This window comes from Urocitellus parryii, chromosome 7 (assembly GCF_045843805.1).
Source record: "Urocitellus parryii isolate mUroPar1 chromosome 7, mUroPar1.hap1, whole genome shotgun sequence".
Lineage (NCBI taxonomy): Eukaryota > Metazoa > Chordata > Mammalia > Rodentia > Sciuridae > Urocitellus > Urocitellus parryii.
Window position 1 is genome coordinate 168,255,445 of NC_135537.1, and position 22,809 is coordinate 168,278,253.

Here is a 22,809-nt window from a genome sequence, read left to right on the forward strand (position 1 = left end):
TGTAGCATTTATCTAGAATATAATTTATTCCTTTTCTTTCATAGGCATTTGATCTAACAGAGCAAAGATACGTAGCTGTGAAAATTCACCAGTTAAATAAAAACTGGAGAGATGAAAAAAAGGAGAATTACCACAAGTAAGTGATCTTAAGTTTCTGATTTTTCAAAATTTAGTAGTAATGGCTAGAGTTTGAGCACTGTGCTAAGAGGTTTAGATGAATTGATGTTGGTTTTGTTTCATTTAATCCTCCTAACTGCCCTAGGAGAGCAAATATACTCTGATCCTACTGATGAGAAAACTGATACTTACTGAATTTGAATAGCATTTAAGAAGTGGCTGAGCTGGTATTTAAATACAGATTTCCCTTAATCTAAAACCTCTACTCATAACTCCCCTTCCATTGTGACTAAAAATAGCCCCAATAAACAAAGCCTTGGAAACCATTGTTGCTTGTCTGTAGAAACCAAGTGAGGGTGTTCTTTAGTGGTCTAAGGACCCTGGGGAGCTCTGAGTGGGGCTCTTTGCTATTCCAGTTATTACTTTCTGGAGAGGGGGTGCTTTTGGTATGCTTGCTTTGTTGTTGTTTTTCAGTATCTTTATTTTAACTTTATTTTTTTAAATTTATTTTTATGTGGTGCTGAGGATCAAACCAAGGGCCTTACACATGCTAGGCGAGCGCTCTACCCCTAAGCCACAACCTCAGCCCCACATATGCTATATTTCTTTGTTTCATTAATGTCATGTTTTTCCTGTATCACCCTCTTAAGTTTCCAAACACTGAATTCATGGTTCATTTGGTTTGGAAGCCCTAGACTTAAGTTGCTATTAAGATTCCTGCTGGGCTAAAGTTTTGTTACAAGTATTGAATGAAGGTACAAGTATTGAATGAGATAGTTCCCTTTGGTACAAACAGCCATCTCCTGATTCTAGAGGCAGCTTTGTGTTTTTTCTCATAAATAATACTTTGGAGGGAGAAAAACAGTGGACTGTAAAGAAGCCTTTTTAGTGGCCTTCTAAATCTCAAGAGGAAAATCAAGCATTTTTTTCATCAATAAACAGTTCTTGAGACCCAGACCAAGGCAATTCTTACTTTTATACCTGCTATTGATTGGGGACCTGGAAATTCTTTCTGTTCCACACAGATTCCTATGATGCTAGTGATGAGAGCATGTTCCTGTGGCACTAAGAGAAGTGGGGCTTAGCAGATAGGAAAAAAGGTGATGTGTACTTTACACTTGGCTGACCTGTGGTATATCTTATGTGACAGGCAGCTTCAGTGCAGATATTCCTGAGGAGCAGATACATTATTATATGTTTCAGTGGCTTTATGTATTGGGATGAATGATATATAGCAGTGCATGCCAGGAAACCATGTGTTGTTCTGACCAGTTATAAGTGAGAATTGTCCCTATTGTATCAAGACTCTTTTAAGAGTGGCTAAGGTTGTTGGAGCAATGCAAGTGTCCTCTAGTTATCCTTGGAGCCTGTTCTAGCTTTCCTATGCACTCATTGCATAAAACAGTTGACTGTACTAGGGACTAGCCATGGTCAATCTTGAAAATAGTCCCTGTGCTGGAGCTTGAATAGTCTCAAAATCCAGCTTTTAGGTTGACCTTAAGAGACCTTAGGAGAACTGTGGGGTTGCATACCACAGTAATTGCAGGAGGGCAGCCTGCTCTTCTAGCCTTTAAAAACAGTAAGGATTTAGGGGCTGGGGAGGTGGCTCAAGCGGTAGCTCGCTTGCCTGGCATGCGTGCAGCCCAGGTTCGATCCTTAGCACCTGGCTTAAAGATGCTTAAAGCACAAAGATGTTGTGTCTGCCAAAAACTGAAAAATAAATATTAAAAAAAAAAAAAACAGTAAGGATTTGAAACCAGGCCTTTGTCCTTGACACAGTAAGTAGATTGAGTCCTGGTGGGTCCAGATTGGGTGTATTCTCACATTACTCTATCTAACAGAGTGAGAGAGCAAGGGAAAGGGATTGTCATTTGTATAAGCTCCTTGCCATTCCAGCTCTGGCTGGCTGTGATACCTTTCTACTGTGTGTTTCCTCATGGCAGGGGAAGGGAGGCAGGGGGCAGAATCATGGTGCTTGAGCACCATCAATGTCACCCTGTGGCCAGGGACCACTTCCCATTTGTCAGACACAATTGGGAGGAAGTGTATCAAGTTCTTGGGACTTCCATTCTTTCTTGGAGGATATTCTTCAATATTTCCACTTTTTCCTTGAAATATTTGCTTTCTAAATGATATGAAGCCATTCTATAAATTTCAAGCTGCAGGAAATGCCAAGTGTCATTTAACACCTTTGAACTTAAAGAAGGCTTAAATCAAACACAAAACTTTGAAGAGTACTTTAAAAATTCATTAGGCATGGTGCTGTCCATCTATAATCCTAGCTACTAGGGAGACTTGAGTATCACAGGTTCAAGGCCAGCTTGGACAATGTAGTGAAATCCTCTCACAAAATAAAAAGAGATAGGGGTGTAGTTCAGTGGTAGAGTATTCCTGGGTTTCAAGCCTCAGTATCTCAAAAAATATAATTGTTGTTATCATCATCATCAAAATTAAAAAGTCTGGAGATGTAGCTCAATGGTACAGAACTTATATTTGCAAGGCCCTGGTTCAAGCAATATGAAAATGCTCTTACCCTGCCTTTTCATTGCTTACCCATTTTGGGGGATGATTTCCTCATCTCATTTGGAATCAAATAATTTATTTGAGTAAATAAAGAAAGAAAACCTCAAAAAAATTAAAAGTGGTTGTTTTGTTTTTCTTTCTTCCTTATTTTTGCCCCCTGTATATGTATATATAGGCTAGGGATGTAACGCAGTAATAGAGTACCACTGGGTTCGGTCCCAAGAACTGAGAAAAAATAAAGAAACAGGAGTGGGGGGGGGTGGGTCTGAGAATGAAGCTTGAGAAGAAGCAAAGTTGGTCAGAAGTGGCAACTTGAAAAATAAGTCCAGGGCTGGAGATGTGGCTCAGCGGTAGCGCGCTCGCCTGGCATGTGTGCGGCCCGGGTTCGATCCCCAGCACCACATACCAACAAAGATGTTGTGTCCGCCGAGAACTAAAAAATAAAATATTAAAAATTCTCTCTCTCTCTCTCTCCTCTCACTCTCTCTTTAAAAAAAAAAAAAAAAAAAAAAAGAAAAATAAGTCCAAACAAAACAAATGTCCATTGGGGGAAAATATATTTAATTAATTACTTTTAGATTTCTCCTCCCTGCTTCCAAAAATTTTTTCTTAAGTTTTGGGTTTTTTTCTTCAGTACCAGGGATTGAACCCAGGGGCACTTAAATTGAGCCACATCCCAGTCCTTTTTAATTTTTTTATTTTGAGACAGGATCTCACTAAGTTGTTGAAGCTTGCCTTGAATTACAATCCTCCTGCTTTGGCCTGCTGAGCTCCTAGGATTATAGGATGTAGCACCACACGGACTTAAGCTTTTTTGTTGTTGTTGAGTATTTTTTATGTATTTTTTTAAATAAAGTGGAATATACCAATTTCAGAAAACATTACCCTTTTTTTTCTATTTTTTAAGTTTTATTTTGTTTATACAATGGAAAATGTCTCCCTCCTAACTCTTACCTTATAACAAAACATTCCAAATTAAATGGTGCTAGATTATGTAAAATAGTTTCCAGTTATTCTGTGTAGAGAAGAACTAAATACGTTAAAAAATTAATCTCCTTGTGCAAACAAACTCTGTTGTTCTTTTAAAATTTCATATGTGAATATATTAGATTATATAATGCATTTTTGTTCCTAGTCTTATTAAATTATTTTGACTTTAGAAAAGTACTTAAGAATGATAATAATACAGTCATCCCTTGGTATCCTTGTGGAATTCATTCCAGGACACTCACCTGTACCAAAATCTGCAGCTAAGCAAGTTTCTTATATAGAAAGACATAATATTTGCTTGTAACCCATGGACATTCTCCCATATACTTTAAATTGTCTCTAGATTACTTTTAATACCTACTACACTGAGATACTGTATAAATAGTTGAAAAGCCTGTGCATGTTCAGTACAGATGCTGTTGTTTTTCCTAAAAATTTTGACCTACTATTAGTTGAATCCGTGGATATGGAGGGACAGCTGTGCATGAATTTAAATCATCTGGTTCTAAGAAAATTATAATTTTTACAATTTTACATTTTTTTAATCAATTTATATTTTCTTAGGGCAGAGTGAAGCTAATAACACTTGAAGTTTTATTTGTAAGGAGTAAGATTTCAAAATAAAAGATAAAAGCATTGCCAGTTCATTTATGTGTTAGGTAATCTGTTAATCCAAGTAGTTTATAAACTAAGTTTGATTGTGTATGTGTGAAATAAACCCAAGGATATAAATATTTATATTTACAGTTTTAAAGGAGATGGAGAAAAGTTATCTTTTTAATTATTAAATCTTTGCTATTTGGATATAAATATAAGAGGTGTGGTTATAATAGAAGGAACTCGAAAAGGATAAAAAGTTGATGACTGTTTTTTTATTGGTTGCTCAAAACATTACAATGATCTTGACATATTATATATCATACATTTGATTCAAATGGGGTATGAATACTTATTTTTACCACATGTACAGATTACAGGATCCCATTGGTTATACATCCACGTTTATACATACTGCCATACTAGTGACTGTTGTATTTGACTTGGTGTAGATATCAATAGAGAAATAGAATAAGGAAACAGACAAATTAGTTGAGGGTCCAGATGGATCTGAATGGAATAAATATGTGGAAATGGTAGATAAATGAGAGAATGTTTATAAGGATCTTTAAAGAGTTCTAAAATGCAGACCGAAGTGTCTTCTTGTTAATATTCCATTTTTTTTTTTACAGGCACGCATGTAGGGAATACCGGATTCACAAAGAACTGGATCATCCCAGAATAGTTAAGCTGTATGATTACTTTTCACTGGATACTGACTCGTAAGTGCTGTGCCCTTTTATTATAGCAGTTAATATTATTTTTTCAAAGTCTTGAGTATTCATGGAATAGAGCTTAAATCTGGACCCAGGAAATACCGTATCTCTGATGGAAACAAATTTATTAATTTATGGGAAAATTATCATATATAAATTCAGATTTGGGTCAGATGGATATCTCTAGGCCGAAAGTTATGGACATTGTGTGATAATAAATGTTTAACAATCAGCTTAATGGGGATAGAGACAGGCTTATTTGTAGTGTTTGCCAATTTCTATAGTATAAGTACTTCCACCATCTCCAGTTTTTAGCCACCAATTTAAAAAATAACAAAATGACTTTATTTATAATTCATATACCATAAGACTCATCCATTTAAAAAAGGACACAATTCAGTGATTTTTTTTTAGTATATATTCAGACTCATGCAGCCTTCACCAGAGCTGTTTTTAGAACATATTCATCACCCTAGAAGAAGCCTATACCTTCACTATCATTCCTCTATTTCAAAACACACATCTCCCATCTTTCTCCCCCAGCCCTAAGCAACTGCTACTTTCTGTCTGTATAGATTTTCTATTCTGGACTTTCACATGAGTGGAATCAAATTGTAGTATGTAGTGTTTCATTCATTTTTATGGCCAAATAAAAATCTGTTATGGATTTGCCACATTTTGCTTATCCATTTGTCCTACAAATTATTTAGTAATTGGCTCACAGAATTCCAGAAAACTTAGTAGCCATCTCTTGGTAATTGGCACAAATTAATGCCAGCATGCCACTGACATGGCCCAGAGAGGGTAGGTTAGTCAAAAGTCTATACCACATCTTAGAGATTCTCATGAACCCTGCAGGCTTTGAAAAGGAATCAGCAAGATGATGTTACCCTGGAACAAGATTATGGATGTGACACAAGTCTAGAGCCTAATGCTTCAAGTTGAAATGTAGTTCATAGGGGTATGGGATATTAAAATTGAAATGTATCTCAGACCCCAGTCTTCTTATTGTATAGGTATCTTTTGAGAACCAGAGAAAGGTAACAACATATAAGATTATCCAAGCCTGGTATGGATAAGTAAGTTCTAGAACTTCTGGGCTTTTCAAGGAGTCAAGAAATAGTTCAGCACTTGGAAAACGTTTTCTCTGTAATGACAGAGTCAGGCCTGAGTGAGAATATACCTTAGCTCTGGCCTTCAGGTGTTCCCTCAGCCTCCTAAGGTGATTCTAGGAATTTGGCCTATTCAGCCAACAGCTATCTTAAATTGCTACACAGATAATTGTCTGACATTTAGAAATGTCCACAAAAGGCCATATTCTCTTTGGAAACATGTCTTCTCTTCCACCTGCTCAGAGTATCATTCCCTTTTCATTGAGGAGGCCCTTTGCACCAGGCACAGCCGTTTGTTTTGAATGGAGTAGGATTCAGAAAAATAATCTGGTTAAAGGGCAGGAGTGGGAAACCTGGCTCCACAGGATGGCATGAATGTTTTGCTTTGAGTAGATTCCTTGAATAACAGGTAGAGCCCCCTCCCCCTTTCTAAAATGTAAGTAGTAAGACTATTTCAAAAATAAATATAATGGCTTGGATTACCTGCTGTTCTGAATTGTATGTTCACTTTTAATGTGATAAGTTCATTCCATACTATTCTCGAGTTGTTTTTTTCTTTCTTCCTGTTGTATATGATGAAATTTCTCCCAAAAAAAAGACCATTGTTTTAGAATGTCTCCTGAGAATTGTTTAGGTACTAAAAGAGAAATTTTATTTCTAGCTTACATTTGTGTCACAGAATCAGTTCACTGAGCATGAAAATCTGTTTCTGATTTTAGCATCTATATAAATCATATATTTATTTTCAAAAGAGTGATAGCATGCCCTGCTATGTTTCATAAGACGTATAAGCTATTGCTCAGGTTTTAGATTCCATAAGACCATGAGGGTTTGCAATCAGTTGCAGTGCTTTTTGAAAGTCTCCAGTTGCCCAGAACTCACATTCCTGAGCCTGTGTGCTTTTACTTCTGTTCCTCACCCTTCCCTGCTCTGCATCTAGGGGGGTTGCCTCTTTTTTGTAGGCTGTGCTTACCAAGCTCATACATTAGTTGATGTCCAGCAGATAGGGAGGCAGAGATGCAGGGGATGTGTCTCTTCCCCAAAACCTCACTCCACAGTTCCAGTTTCCTGGGTTCTGATTGAACCATCTCCTCCCTCTGACCCTTTCGCCTTAGTGTACTAATGGCTCTCTGCTGTAGTTGATCTCTGGGGCTCCTCACTGGTCAGTATGTTCGCTTAACTCTTCCATCGCTTTTGTGATCAGTTTTTTTCTCCTCACTCTTAAATACTTAAGTGTGGGGTGTTTGTTTGTTTGCTGTATTAGGGATCAAACCCAGAGCCTTGTACTTGATAGATAAAACACTCTGCCACTGAACTACATCCCCAGCCTGTACTAAAGTGTTTTTTGTTTCCTGGCTAGACCCTGAATAATAGATCCAACATTGTAACAAGTTAGAATAGTTTAAAAGGTACTCATCTCTCAGAGATATTCAAATAGTTCAAAAACCTTACTTCAGTTTATAACACCTTGGAAGATAGACACCTGACCTACAATGCCACTAATGATATGTGGGTCTTAAATGTGTACAGATGAGTTGACATAAAACAAGAAAAAATAGACCTGATACCATGTAATAACACATTTGTGTAGCATTATGCCAAACTGCTAGGATACATAATATGTGCCCAATTTGGGGGACCTGGGCAAACTCTATATTCTTCCTCACAGTCAGCACTCAGGGTTATATAAAATGTTTGCAGTGAGAATTGTGTACTTGATCACAGCATGGCTGTTTAGAAATGTGTGCATGATGAGTATGTGAAGGAGACCCTCACAAGATGTCCAGCTCACATATCTTATAGTTCTTCTCAGTGTTTTTCAAGTCTGGGATCCAAAAGAACTGTTCCGTGGTGACTCTCAGTACAGTTAATGCCAACAGGGAGGGCATGAGGCTCTTCTCCAAGAGAGTGAGTACTTTTCTTCCATGAACTGCTCCGGTAGCAGATACTGAGTAAAGAATAGAAGAGTGTTTTAAGAAACAGAAAAAGGAAAAGAGAAGCTAATGACCTAAAGTTTTCTCTGGGACTGGTTTAAATCATCTTAATTGGCTTGTTCTTATTCCATGGCTAAATGTTGGTTTATTTGTCTTTAGGTTTTGTACAGTGTTAGAGTACTGTGAGGGAAATGATCTGGACTTCTACCTGAAACAGCACAAATTAATGTCGGAGAAAGAGGCCCGATCCATTATCATGCAAATTGTGAATGCTTTAAAGTACCTAAATGAAATAAAACCTCCCATCATACACTATGACCTCAAACCAGGTATGTCTAACTTTTAGGAGACAGTATTGGTGACTTTTCAGTCTTCCAATTGACCTTTACTTTTTTTAAAATATTTTTTTAGTTGCAGATAAGCAAGATTTGAGAAAGAACTGTTCTGACAAGCTAGTTTTGCTTTTTCTCTCGTCACTCACACTACGTAGTGATTCCTCCAAGTCTTATTTTGATAAGTGCCTCCAAAATGACTTATTTTGCACATGTGCCTTCCATTTCATTAAATTTTGAGAATTTTTCACCTTTTCGTAGATTATCACATAATTTTGATAGTCATCAACAAAGAATATAGGACACATAGACTTCTTATCTCTCTCTTTTTTTGTACTGGGATTAAATCTAGGGTTGCTTAACCATTGAGCCACATTCCCAGCCCTTTTCATCATTTATTTATTTATTTGTTTGTTTATTTGTTTGTTTATTTATTGTGTGCCAGGGATTGAACTCAGGGGCACTCCACCGCTGAACTGCATCCCCAGCCCTATTTTTGTGTTTTATTTAGAGACAGGGTCTCACTGAGTTAGTTGCTTAGCGCCTCGCTAAATTGCTGAGGCTGGCTTTGAACTTGCAATCCTCTTAAGCCGCTGAGATTACAGGTGTGCACCACTATACCCAGCTGTTTTTATATTTTATTTTGAGACAGGGTCTCACTACGTTGCTTAAGGCCTCACTAAGTTGCTGAGGCTGGCTTTGAACTTTGAATCTGCCTATCTTAACCTTCTGAGCTGCTGGGGTTGTATGAGTGCAGCACTGCACCCAGCTTTATCTCTATTTTTTGTTGTTATCTTCAGCTATTTCTTAAGAGTCTACATGTGTTCCATGTAGACAGCTCTAACCAGTTCAGTTGGGAGCATTAAGAAGATGGTTCCCATTTACCTCCCAGTGTGGAAAAATGATTAATATTGTTTTACTCTTCTGATAGATACACATTAAATCTCACTATTAACTATTATTTAATATGCTAAAAAGAGTCAGGTGACTTAAAAATTAATTATAATAAAATGATTTTTAAAAACAACGGCTACTCTGTGACTAAGGTTTTCCATCTATGAATTCAATGCACTTTACTGCCATATGACCTGTAGGTGGTGCTGTGATGTTAGCTACCATTCCTATGTATATATATATATATATTTTTTTTTTTTTTGACACACACACACACATTCTAAACAGGGTAGAGATTTCACTAAAGTTCAAATGAAGTTTTCCCATCATTATGACCAACTATACAAGTGATATTTTACTTTGGCAACTTATTTCTGTTTCCAGTGCTCATAGTAGTAATTTTGGCACAATAAGCAGATAATTCTTGGGAAACAGAACTTTTCAGTAGACATCAAGGATTCTCCTGTAGCATCCAGAGTTATATAGCTTTATTCTGAAGATTTATATGGTTGTAAGAATTTGAGTCCAGTTTTTCTCTTTTTGTCTGTTATTACTTTGGATTTTTCTCCTAAGTCTCTGCTTATTCATGAAGATTTTTATCTTTTTAGGTAATATTCTTTTAGTAAATGGTACAGCATGTGGAGAGATAAAAATTACAGATTTTGGTCTTTCCAAGATCATGGATGACGATAGCTACAATTCAGTGGATGGCATGGAGCTAACGTCACAAGGTGCTGGTACTTATTGGTAGGTATCCAGGAGGCCTGGCAAGTTGGCTGGTGGAAATGTGTCTCTGCCATACAGAAGCCTTGGTAATTAACAATTTTCATATACTGTGTACTAAGGCAGAAATAATATAACTCTTTTCAGCAGTTTGACCTTTTATATTAATTGTCTTACTTTTTCTTTCCTCTCTTGAAAACCCTTGAGAGCTTATGTGTGGCCAGGTCTTAGAGATGTATGTTTTCTCCACAGGGCTGACCTTACAAGTCAGTAGAGAGTGAGGTTGTTCATGTGGTATATAAAAAGAATGGCTCCAAATTATTTTCAGTACAAATGGAAGTCTCTCTCTTCATGGGTTAATGGGATGAGGGATTTGTTTCTAGAGTTACCTGAGGATGGTGGACTATCAAGAATTAAGGAGTTGTGAAGATCAGGATGGAAAAAAAAAAAAAAAAACACATCATCCCATGAAATCTATACAGGAACAAGTGAGCACAGTTTACCAGAAGTTTATCCATATCTGTTAGCCATGTTCTACAAAGTTGTGAGACACATTTCTTCTCACCATTTACTGTCACCTGTCTCTCCCCAGCTACCCTACTTCAGCTAGTTTTGCTATAACCTCTTCTATTCCTGCCTGCTATTACTTTTTCCCCTTGCTATTACCTGTGGCCGAGGCATTTAACTTTGTAATTGTAAAAGTATGTTAACAAAGCTTTCCTTTCCCTTCAGGGTGGTTATACAAAGCCACATATTGGCATCTGTGATTTTGAACCTGGAAGGGCTCCTTAGCACTAAGGAAGGCGTAACATGCTCTTGTATCCCTTCGTCAGGGGTCACTTATATTTGGGACTAGAGGCAGTAGGCCTTAGCAGAATACTGACTAGGAATGAAGGGCTTGACAAGGAAGCAGACAGGGAAGAGGGCCATGCCATTCACTATGCACAGAGTGAGGCTGTTAATACCCAGTGCACCACACAGGGCTGTCTGTTGCTCCTTGTGCTTGTGGAAATGGTGCTTATAGCAAAGAGTCAGTCTCTAAATTAAAACTCTGAAATTTGAGGTTTAAAAATAGAAGGTGCAGTTACAATGTTTATTCAATATGATAATTATTGTGGGTTAGTGTCCCTGTCACTAACTGATGCAAAAATATCTATTGTTGGAAATTCCGGAAAGTTTTATACCTCAACTATATAAATTTGCTAGAACTTAGATTTGGGCTTTATGTTTGACAGCTCATTCTTTTTAAAAGGTGCATTTTTTTCTTGTTTAAAATAGTGATCTTATTGCTACATAATGCTTTATTTACTTAGTTATAAAAAAATTCAGCAATTGGAATTTAAATAAATATCATATGAAGGCCTGGGGATGTAGCTCAGTGGCAGAGGGCTTAACATCACATGCATGAGGCCCTGGGTTCAATCCCCAATACCACCCAAAAAAAAAAAAGTTTTGCTTCAAAGTTATCTGTTATATGGGGGTTCATGGGAAAGGGTGTGTATGAACAAAGATCGGCCACATGGTGATGCTTATTAAAGCTGGAGAATGGTTATTTTGGGGTTTATTTTACTGTTCTTTTTTTTTTTTTAATACTTCTGTTTTATTTATTAACTTTTATGTGGTGCTGAGGATTGAACCCAGGGCCTCACACGTGTTAGGCGAGCACTGTGTCACTGAGCCACAACCTGAGCCCTACTGTTCTTTTTACTTTAAATTATGTTTGAAGATTTTCGTAATGCATATAAGAAAGGGGGCTTCTGAAAAAATTAAGTTTTATAGTTTTTTCTGAAGGTTTGAGTTTCTGTTAGTGAAAACATTATCACCATCCCTCCATGTCATCCTCTTAACATGACCCAGAGAGCTACAAATATACTGGAAGGATATAATATTCTGAGTGACTATTTGCAGTTTTTAGTTGTTCCAGAATTCTTCTACATTGACTACTTCTTTAAAATAGTGAATCATAGACTATGCCGTGAACATCATTTCTCTGTAAGAATTTTTATTGTGATAGAAATACAGCTGTATGTGTGTGTTTTCACACAGTTTAGTATAGCATTATAGAATGGTCTTTAGTTTTCCTCCCAAAGTCCTTGACAGGAAATGAGAATCTTTATTTTCAGTATTATTTGGGTAAAGAACTAGTTTGTTTCTTCATTTATAGATGGAGAAACTGAGACCTAAAAAGTGATTTACCAGACTTGTACTGTCAAGTACAAGTGTCATTTATATCCTGAAAATCTTGCCAAATTATTGTGCTATTTTTGGATAAGCTTACCAACCCCTGATCTTCCCTACCACCTCCACCAAAAGTTAAAAACACATTAAATTGATCATTTTAGAATCAAGCTTATGTTTTTCCTTTATCCAAGATCATATTTAAGTTTTGTATATTAAAGAATCAAGACTGTGAAAGCTTGGATCTGGGGAGTTTTTTGTGGCAGTTAGAAGAGCTGGGTTTTTAAATTTTTTTTCCCTGTATTTTTTATTTCTTTGATTTTTTTTTTCCTTCTTTAAGTTCTGGATGGATCGATATTTCATTTTTCAATGTGGGTTTTGGTGTTTTTTTGGGGAGGTACTTTACTTCATAGGTATGTTATTAATGCCATAAATTGGAAACTGTTTCTGTTTTGTTGTGATGATGTCTGTGTTGCCCAGGCTGGTCTCAAATTCCCAAGCTCAAACCATCCTCCTGCCTCAGCTCTCCAACCTCCCCTCCCACCCCCCGCCAAAAAAAAAACACCCTGGAACTACAGAAGCACCTCATTGTGCCCAGCTGGTTATTTGTTTGGTTTTGTTTTTTGTGGTGCCCCAGGGCCTCCTGTATGCTAAGCGTGCACTCTGTTACTGGGCTACACCCCCAGGCCTCAGCACATTTTGGCTAAAAGTTTTCATTGTGAAATATCATCTAGTCAAAGGCCCTAATTGTTCAAAAATATTTTGTTAAGAAAAATAAGACAAGTGAACAAACTTCAAGAAAAAAAATGCTATGTACGGCAGCACAAGTCTGTACTCCCGGCTGCTCACGAGGTTGAGGCAGGAGAATTGCTTGATATCAGTAGTTCAAGTACAAGTTGGGGAACATATCAATACTCCTACCTCACAAAACAAATGAACAGACAGACAAAAAAAGAAGAGAGAGAAAGCCTTTCATTTGAACTAAACTTAACAAAGATGGAAAATAGGAGAAGGAACATCTGCCTCTCACCTTTTATGGTCCCTCTAAGCTCTAAGTTTAGATTTTTATCCCAGGTGTACAGTGAGGATCCAAAATAAGAGTTTTTCATAGAATGTGTTTTGCCTGCACAAAATCTACAGAAATTGATCTGTTTTCTTCAGAATTTTACCTCCTAGTTGTGCCAAAGCTAAGACTCCAGGTGTATTTGTTTGGTTTCCTGAATGCCCAGAAGCACTTAACTTTCCATACCTTACAATTTGGTGTGGTCAACTGTCCTCTGTTTCTTTAGAGACCATTGGTGGGGAGAGAAGGAATTTAGGTGAGAAATAGGTTGTGCTAACAAGTTTGGCTTTTGTTGCACTATTTGCCAGTAAGCCCTAATCCTCCTTAAAGTAGGAAATATAAAATCTTTTGACAATTTGAACTTTAATATCTTTTGATTTATTTTTTTATTTTGTTGTTAATGGACATTTATTTATTTGCAGTGCTGAGAATCAAATCCAGTGCCTCACACATGCTAGGCAAGTGCTCCACCACCGAGCTACAACCCCAGCTCTATTTTTGTTTGTTTTGTTTTTGCTGGTAGTACAATGGATTGAACCTAGGACCTTGTTCATACAATGCAAGAGCTGTAAATATGAGCAGTGGTCCTAGCCCTTTTTTATTATATTTTGAGACAGGATCTTGCTAAGTTGCCCCATCTGGCCTCGAAATTGTGATTCTGCTGCCTCAACCTCCCAAGGAGGTGGCATGCGCCATCACACCAACTTACCCTTGATTTTTTATATTAGAGTTAATTCTAGTCAACATTTCACAAAAAGGCTACCGTAAGAAGGCAGAATAGAGCCAAGTACAGTGGCACATGCCTGTAATCCCAGAGACTGCAGAGGCTGGGGCTGGGGGATCATAAGTTCAAAGCCATCCTCAGCAACTAAGTGAGGCCCTAAACAAATCATTGAAATTCTTTCTTTAAATAAAAAGTAAAAAAGGGCTGGAAATGTGGCTTAGTGGCTAAGCACCCCTGGGTTCAATCCTCCGGTACCACCAAAAAAAAAAAAAAAAAGGGGGCAGACTACCCGCTCCATACTCCACAGAGCTCTATAATGAGACCTGAATTAACGTGACTTTTAAAACCATCTGTTAATTTTTCAGGGCATGGTGGCACACACTTGTTAGTCCCAGCAATTTGGGAAACTGAAACTGGAAAACCATAAGTTCAAAGCCAGTCTGGACAACTGAGTGAGACCCTCATCAACTAAGTGTGACCCTATTTCAAAATTAAAAAATAAAAAGGGCTGGGGATATAGCTCAGTGGTAAAGCACCCCTGGGTTCAGTGCCCAATACAAAAAAAAACAAAAAACCCGCACTAATTTTTAAGGACTGGCAGTAATCTTAGTGGAAGCCATGGTTTTAATCCCCAGTATTTAAAAAAAAAAAATCCATTTATTGATGTTAGAGACATCTTTAGGCAATGAAAGAAAACCATTTCTAGTTATATTTTAATATTTGTTCATAAAGTGATTGTAAAAGGGAAGTCTTTTCTTTTGTCCCCACCCCATTAAAAAAAATCTGTTGAGGGGTTGGGGTTGAAGCTCAGTGGTATAGAGCTTGTCTAGCATGTGAGAGGCAGTGGGTTTGATTCTTAGCACCACATATAAATAAATAAAATAAAGGTCTATCAACAACTTAAAAAAAAAAAACCTGTGAGGATTAAATAAAGGTTTATGTAGCCCAGTGGTGGAGTGCTTGCCTAGCATGGGCAAGATCCTGGGTAACAACAACAACAAAAAGAAGCATGTTGAATGACACTTGGATTAGGCATAGCTCCAGGAAAGGAGACTGCAGACTAGGGAGAATATTTTCCTCTTTCTGTAAAAAGAGAAATGTATTTTAATGCCTATATGGGCATTACCACCTTCCTAAATCTTTTCATTGACTCTCATACTTTTCTAAGTTGATTTTAAATCCAGATATTGCTATTATCAATAAGACCTTTTATTTTGCCTTTTTATACTTGTCTTAGATTTATATATTCATTTTCTAAGAATTTTTATTTCTCTTTTCTCCCAGGTATTTACCGCCAGAGTGTTTTGTGGTTGGGAAAGAACCACCAAAGATTTCAAATAAAGTTGATGTCTGGTCAGTGGGTGTGATCTTTTACCAGTGTCTATATGGAAGAAAGGTGAGGAAGAAGGGTGAGATAGCAGCTTGACTTGCTTCCTGGGTGGCATATATACATTGTACCTTGGTGTGGATTTGCTCTTGGAGTTGATCATTGGGTTATACTAAATGGAATCTCAAAAGTAATGGTTCAAAGAAAATACAGACTTACTAATAAAAGCTTTATGCATAAGCACAAATTCTCAAGTACAGGGTATCTAATGAATTCTGCTGGGCCATTGAAAACATGCAGTTTTGCTATTCTCAATTAGATCCAGAACATGTTTTGATTCTCATAATATGTGAAGGGGTTTAACATGAAGTAGTTTATAGTGAATAGTCAAGATCATTCTCAAGGGGCCTAAGAACTAAAATTCAGAAAATCCCTAGACTTTATTTTTAATGTTAATGAAAGTGTGCTTTACATTTTGTACTAGGGAGGTGGTTTCAGAAAGTATCCCTTGCCTCTTGTCTCTGATTGAGGTAATGTTATTTAAACAAATAATAACCCAGGTAGTAAACTACATCTAATGAATTTTTACATTTGTTTTTCCCTTGTAAGTTTAACTTATAAATACACAGAGATCCAGTTATGTATATATATATATTCCTATTTAATCTTCAGTTTTGTGTGTCTCAGTGATTCCAATAGGCTATGGGTGTAAGCCAGATGGGAGCCCTGAAATACCTCTAAAGTCTTGACATTTTGATTAGACTCCCCATACCAAGTTCTTAATCAAGATGACTCCTTCCCATTTAACTTTTCCTTGGTCTTTCTCCTACCTCTCCGAAACATGGAGACTATTCAGGGGAACTAGTAGGACTTAATTATTATTTATACTCTCTCATAATGTTGAATTGGCTGCTGATGGCAGTGGTAGAGGTCATCTAGAAAGAATCGTTTAAGGTCTCTTGGTAGAAAGATGGTAGAGATGACAGTAAGGTTGAAAGAGTTTATCGGGAAATGTCAATTTGGGGACAGATACCAGCACTAAGTGGCCCCAGTCCTTTTTTGTTCCCACTCTCTCCTTAGCACTTCTACTCTTTTACTTCCTTTTTTATACTTTTTTCTCTGCATCTTAGGCTAGCCAGTGGCAGGCATATGTGTGTAGTGCTTAGGCCCATAGGTGTCATTCAGAGTACAACAGGTTGCTGGTTCCTGCTCTGTATCTTCCCCTTTTTTATTGTGAACAAAGCTTGAGATAGGAAATGCTGCTGCTGGTTCCTGCTCTGCCTTGTTTGACCTAATCCTTAAGCTGTGAGCCCTTTCCTCTTATCTGTGAAAGGAGCGAAATGGAAAAAATCATCTCCAGAATCCCTTCCAGCCATGGTAGGGGAAATGTCTTCCCCTCTCTCTTCCCTGTGGTACTGAATTGTATTCTCTTTAATTTTAATCAGAGACCTACCCTTATTTGCTTGTTTGTGTTGTTTTTAATATGACAGCCCTTTGGCCATAACCAGTCCCAGCAAGACATTCTACAGGAGAATACTATTCTTAAAGCTACTGAAGTGCAGTTCCCACCAAAGCCAGTAGTAACACCTGAAGCAAAGGTAAGTTTAATCCATCAGCTAACAGAAGTGACTGCTTTGTTTTCTGTTATTTCTTTGGGTAGTAGCGGTTATATAATTATTTGATTTGAAAATCAGTTATTAAAAACATTAGGAAAGGCATGAGTTAAATATTCCTAAAAATAAGAGAAGAATATTGCTTATACTCTGCCCATCTCATCTCTAAGTCCAGTGAAAGAATGTTATGTAGGTGGGTTTTTAATCCACAAAGGCTCCCTAGAATCAGGACAGAGAAAGGAGAGCAGTTCGATGGTGATGTACCAGGTTTTCTGGGCAATAGAAAGGATTCCCAGCCTCATCCCTATTTAGGGACTATCAATTTTGGGAGTTAAGTCCCATGTGGGAAAAATGATATGAGTACTAAGGCATTGGGGTTAAACAGCAGTGAGTGGTAAACAGTAAAGTCTATACCAGTTGGTGAACATGTATCTAAACCTTCACTGTGGCCAAGGAAACATGGAATGGAGGTGGTGAAAGAAAACTAAAATATTCAGTCTTGCAAACCAAGATTTCATTAGCTGTTCATATACTTGATCTCTTCTTATGTATTATCCAAAGCTACTTAAGATCAGTGGTGGTCAGCTCTGTTGGATGCCATAGTCATTCAGCAACTTTAAAGTCAAAGCAAGCAGTATAAATCTAATTCTTTTTATGAGTGTTTGTCTTGCTGTTTCCTCATGGCACACCTATGTGAAGAGATTAGAAAGGAGTCTCTTTTCTAAGTGTTCTAGCTGATGTATTACATCAGCTTTTCCATGTATTACATGGAAAGAGGGAACATCTTTAGCAGTTGTTTATAATTACTGATAGGATGACTTCTTGCCCCCATCATTTGGGCTTAAACACTCCCTAACCAGTAAATTAAATCTGCAAGGGAGTGCTGTGTGCAGTGATGTACACCTGTAATCCCAGTGACTCTGGAGGCTGAGGCAGAAGGATAGCAAAAAAAAAAAAAAAAAAATTAAAAACTGAGGATGTAGCTCATTGGTAAAGTGCCTCTGGAGTCAATCCCCAGTGTGCCCCCTTCCCTCCCCCACCAACCACCCCCCCAAAAAAAAAAAAATCTGCAAGGAAGGAGTTCTGTAATACATTGTTAAAGCACATGCGGGGTTTCTAACTCCTGGGAGAGGACTAGAGAGACCCTCAGTGGTGAAGCCTGCCCTAATTTTGATGTCTGCACTGGACTCAACAGCTATATGACTTTGCGCTAGTTTACTTAAACTTTCTGAGTTGTTTTGCTTTACCCATGAAACAGAAATGCTTTCAGGTAATTGTGAGGTTCAAAAGGACTGAATCACTTGCCATTCAGTACCTTCTGCAGTTGCTCTTAGTTAATGACCATGCCCCATCTTCCATCTAGGGTGACACTGAGGAACAGTTGCCTAAAAGATGTTTAATTTTCATATTTCAGATCTCTGAAGACCCATTTCTTCATTTTGACCATTTTGTCAAATTTTAGTATTCATTCAATAAATAGATGAACAAATGTTCTTGACTTTAGAGTAAATTGAATGGACCTCCTATAAAGAATACGGAAATATCTGAGTTTTTCCGCTAATTGCCTCCTATCTGGCCTCTTCCTACATAAGTATTTCTCCAACCCCTACCCTCTTTTCTCCCTCTCCTCCCACAGCAAATATTTATTGAGTGCCTATTAGTCATTGGACAGTGTTGTAGATAGTGGAGATGGAATTGTGAAAATGTGGCAATAAACTATACATATGAGTTTCCTGTCCTTAAGGAACTTATGTTCCAATAGAAGAGACAATAAAACATAATTGGATGCATATCAAATGGTTATAAATGTTATAAAGAAAATAAATTAGAGTAAGCGGTAGGGGAGAGGGTTCGCTAGGGAGGTGGGAACCCCTTTTTTGATGGCATGGTTGGGGGTGGCCTCGATGATGAATGGACATTTCAGGCAGTGTCTTGAGCCATTGATGTGAAGATGGGAGCCATATGTAGATCTGTGGGGGAAGCATTCTTGAGAGAAGCAAGCACAGCTCACATGTGAGAATGAGCTCACAGGTCCACCACTTATGCAGAACAGAGGAGAGAATGGTAGAAAGGCCCTGGGCCATTGTGAAACATGGTGGAAGGAGGCGAGGGGTGTAATTAGGACAACTGTGTGATCCAGTTGGCAGTTTTAAGAGCATACACTGGCAGCTATATAGAAAGAAAATTAAAGATAGAAGAAGTAGGGCTGGGGATGTGGTGTGGCTCAGTTGTTGAACTCAGGATGAGTGCCTCTGAGTTCAATCCCATAAATAAATAAATAAATAAATAAATAAATAACATTTATTTAAAAAAGAAGTAGTAGTAGTAGTAGTAGTAGTAGTAGTAGTAGTAGTAGTAGTAGTTGTTGTTTATTTTGCCAGTGTCTGACCCAAACCTGTTAAACTTTTTGCATATGTGTATGTGTGGCAGGAGTGTGTACAGGGCACTGAACCCAGGGGTTCTCTACTACTAAGCAACATGCCCAGCCCTTTTCATTTTGAAACAGAGTCTCATTAAATTGCTGAGGCTAGCCTGGAATTTGTGTTCTTCTCTTCTTGCCTCAGTTCCCACTTAAACTGGGATTATAACTGTGTGCTACTGCATCCAGCAGAAAGGTTCTCTTTTAAAGACCAAGTGTTGTTATATTCATTTCTGTGAATTTGTTTTTATCTTCCAAATCTTCAATCAAGTAAGTAAGTATCTTTGATTTTTGAAAGCCCAAATTTGGCATTGTATGATTTTTGTTTTTCTTGGTTTTTTTTTTTGGGGGGGGGGTGGGGTTGATACTGTGGATAGAACCCAGGGATGCTTTACCATTGCACTACATCCCCAGGCTGCCCTCTATGTTTCATTTTTTCTTTTTTTTTTTTTTTTTTTTGAGACAGGGTCTTGCTAAGTCACTAAGGCTGGCCTCCAACTTTTGATCCTCCTGCCTCAGCCTCTGGGTTTTTTTGGGCAGTGTTAGGCTCCCAGCAGAATTGAGCAGAAAATACATAGTACACATATACTACCTGCCCCTCCCCTAGAACCTCCCATATCAACATCAGACACCAGAGTAGTACATTTGTTATTATTGGTGACCCTACATTGGCACATCATTTTCACCCTACTGTAAAGTATAGGCTTTTGGTGATAATGATGCTTTAGACTTTTCAAAATTGATTCATTTATTTAAAATAGTTGCATTATAAAACTGAGTAAATAGGACTGTCTAGTTGAATAATAGGAAGAAAGCAAGAGGAAAATAATGGTATATTGGGGCTGGGGATGTGGCTCAAGCGGTAGCGCGCTCGCCTGGCATGCATGCGGCCCGGGTTCGATCCTCAGCACCACATACAAATAAAGATGTTGTGTCCGCTGAAAACTAAAAAAAAAAAAAAAAAAAAAAATAATAATGGTATATATAGGTCCATGATGATAAGAATTATAGAAGTAAGACTACATAGCCTTTCATACCTAGTAGAAAGAAAACTGCCATGTTGGTAATAATTTCGAATTCCTTGTCTACTGTTTGTTTTTGTGTCTGTAGTACCTTTGGAGATATAGTCCTATTCAGTTTTCCCTATAATGCTTAGATAGTGCCTCATCATTTGCTTAATGACCTTTCACAGGAAGATAGGGTATGTAGGGAAAGCATTTCAAAGCCACTGGGCATGTTGCTCGGTGGTAGAACACCCCTAGGTTTAGTGCCCAGTACACTCCTGCCACACATGCACATATTGTGTTGTCAATCATTGTCAATCTCCTTTCACTGCATTGGTGGTAGTATAAGCTTAGAATTTCCACTTTCTTGGAAATTCACATGAGACTGTGGTTTGTTGATGCAAGACTGTGAAGTTAGACTTTTCCCATCCAAACCAACACTTTTTGGTTGGTCTAGTGCTTTACAGGCCAGGAGTACTTATAGAGGCCCTTCTGTAGTGGATGGGAGTGGGGAATATTGCAACAGAGGGGTTCCCTTTCCTTATCTTCCCTGGGTCTGCCTGATGGTTTCCAGGAAAGGCCATAAGCACCTTCTCTTTATGAGATGTCTACTTTGGGCCCTGGCAGTAGATCCAGAGCCTCTAGTTCCCTCCGGGGTGCTGGGATTGTCTGCTACAACCTTCTACAAGAAACTTTCCTTTGCAGGCTTTTATCCGGCGATGCTTGGCCTACCGAAAGGAGGACCGCATCGATGTTCAGCAGCTGGCCTGTGACCCCTACTTGCTGCCTCATATCCGAAAGTCGGTCTCCACAAGTAGCCCTGCTGGAGCTGCTATTGCATCAACCTCTGGGGCGTCCAATAACAGTTCTTCAAATTGAGACCGACTCCAATGCCACAAACTGTTAACGCACAGAGTGGACAAACAGCATTCAGCAGCGGGTTTGGAACTTAGCGAATCCGAATGGATCTCATGAAACCTGTACCAGGTGCTTTTATTTTCTTGCTTTTTTCCCATCCATAGAGCATGACAGCATCGATTCTCATTGAGGAGAAACCTTGGGCAGCTCTGGCCAGGCCTCGTAGGAAAAGGCCCCGCCCGAGGTTCTGGCGTCACCGGCCACTGTGTGTGGCTGCTCTGAGTGAGGAAAAAATTAAAAAGAAAAACTGGTTCCATGTACTGTGAACTTGAAAATATGCAGACTCAGGGGGGTCCCTGATGCAATGCTTCAGATGAAGAATGTGGACTTGAAAATACAGACTGGGCTAGTCCAGTGTCTATATTTAAACTTGTTCTCTTCTTTTAATAAAGTTTAGGTAACATCTCCTGAAAAGCTTGTAGCACAAAGGCTCAGCTGGGGATGGTGTTTGACTTCGGAGGAAAAAAGTTGCTATTGCCCGTTAAAGGCACTAGAGTTAGTGTTTTATCCCTAAATAATTTCAATTTTTAAAAAACATGCAGCTTCCCTCCCCCTTTTTTATTTTTGAAAGGATACATTTGGTCATAAAGTGAAACCCGTATTAGCAAGTACGTGGCAATGTTCATTCCAGTCAGATGCAGCTTTCTCCTCCGTCTGGTCTCCTGCTTGCAATTGCTTCTCTCCGTCTCAGTTGGGAAAGAAGGGAGTGGGAGTACTGAGATGCGCGGGTTTTTGCCATTGGACAAAGAATGAGGTTAGAAGACTGCAGCTTGGAATCTCTCTAGGTTTTCAACTATTTCTTCACAATTTGAACACTTGACGGTTGTCCCTTTTAATTTATTTGAAGTGCTATTTTTTTAAATAAAGGTTCATCTGTCCATGCAGTCCTCCTGGATTCTCTTAATGTAGTAACTATCAAAACTGTTCCAAAGGTAGGCAGAAAACAGGCTGGAAAGCCAAAAACTCCAGGGATCAGTAGTTCCTACCCACAGTCTTTGTGTGCTTGCTAAATGGTGTACATTTCTTGTTACCACATTATTAAAACTTGATCGGCACATAAGCTTTCTTCTGTTAGATCTTTTGGCAGGAAACAACCTTCTCCCAGTATTTGGTGGGTGTGTGCTGGTGTGTGTCTATGTGTGCATGTACACACACACTTTGTCTAACTCACTTTCATAGATATATCAAGTGAAATTTTTTTTAAAAATCAGCTCAAGGAAAATAGGTATTTCAACTATGAATGTTCTTTTGGAACTAATTTTTAAAAACATTTGGTTGTTTCTGAGACATGTGATTAACTGAAGATGGAGCTGAAATGGGAGACATGTGGCCCCACAGTGCCCTTGAAACAGCAGAGCCCTCGGCAGGAGAGGGAAGGAGTCCAGAGCCTGAACATGTGGTAGCCAGCTTGGAATGTTACTGACAGATGTGGCAAGAGGGCTCAGCCAGAAGTATTTAAAGATGTAGCATTCAGGCCCGCTTGTTTTCTGGGCAGGAAGGGAGTCAGGAAGGGCAGAGCTCTCAAATTGCTCATGATTCTAGAGTTTCTTTTACACGTGAAAAATGTCACTGATGACACGTTTTCTAGGACAGTTGTTTGTTTTGTGGACCTGCCTCACTTTCCT

At 38.3% G+C, this 22,809-nt stretch overlaps 1 protein-coding gene across 1 annotated transcript in view; it reads left to right on the forward strand.

The window, feature by feature from the left end:
- The window catches only part of Tlk2 (tousled like kinase 2), a 114,775-nt gene extending 93,034 nt beyond the window's left edge, over positions 1-21,741 (forward strand). The window contains exons 16-22 of the mRNA XM_077801451.1: positions 45-136; positions 4,860-4,949; positions 8,149-8,318; positions 9,824-9,962; positions 15,188-15,299; positions 16,721-16,828; positions 20,972-21,741. Coding sequence (XP_077657577.1) covers positions 45-136; positions 4,860-4,949; positions 8,149-8,318; positions 9,824-9,962; positions 15,188-15,299; positions 16,721-16,828; positions 20,972-21,145 — 885 coding nt within the window. The 3' untranslated portion in view covers positions 21,146-21,741. The remainder of the gene's footprint in view (positions 1-44; positions 137-4,859; positions 4,950-8,148; positions 8,319-9,823; positions 9,963-15,187; positions 15,300-16,720; positions 16,829-20,971) is intronic.
- The last annotated feature ends 1,068 nt before the right edge of the window (positions 21,742-22,809 follow it).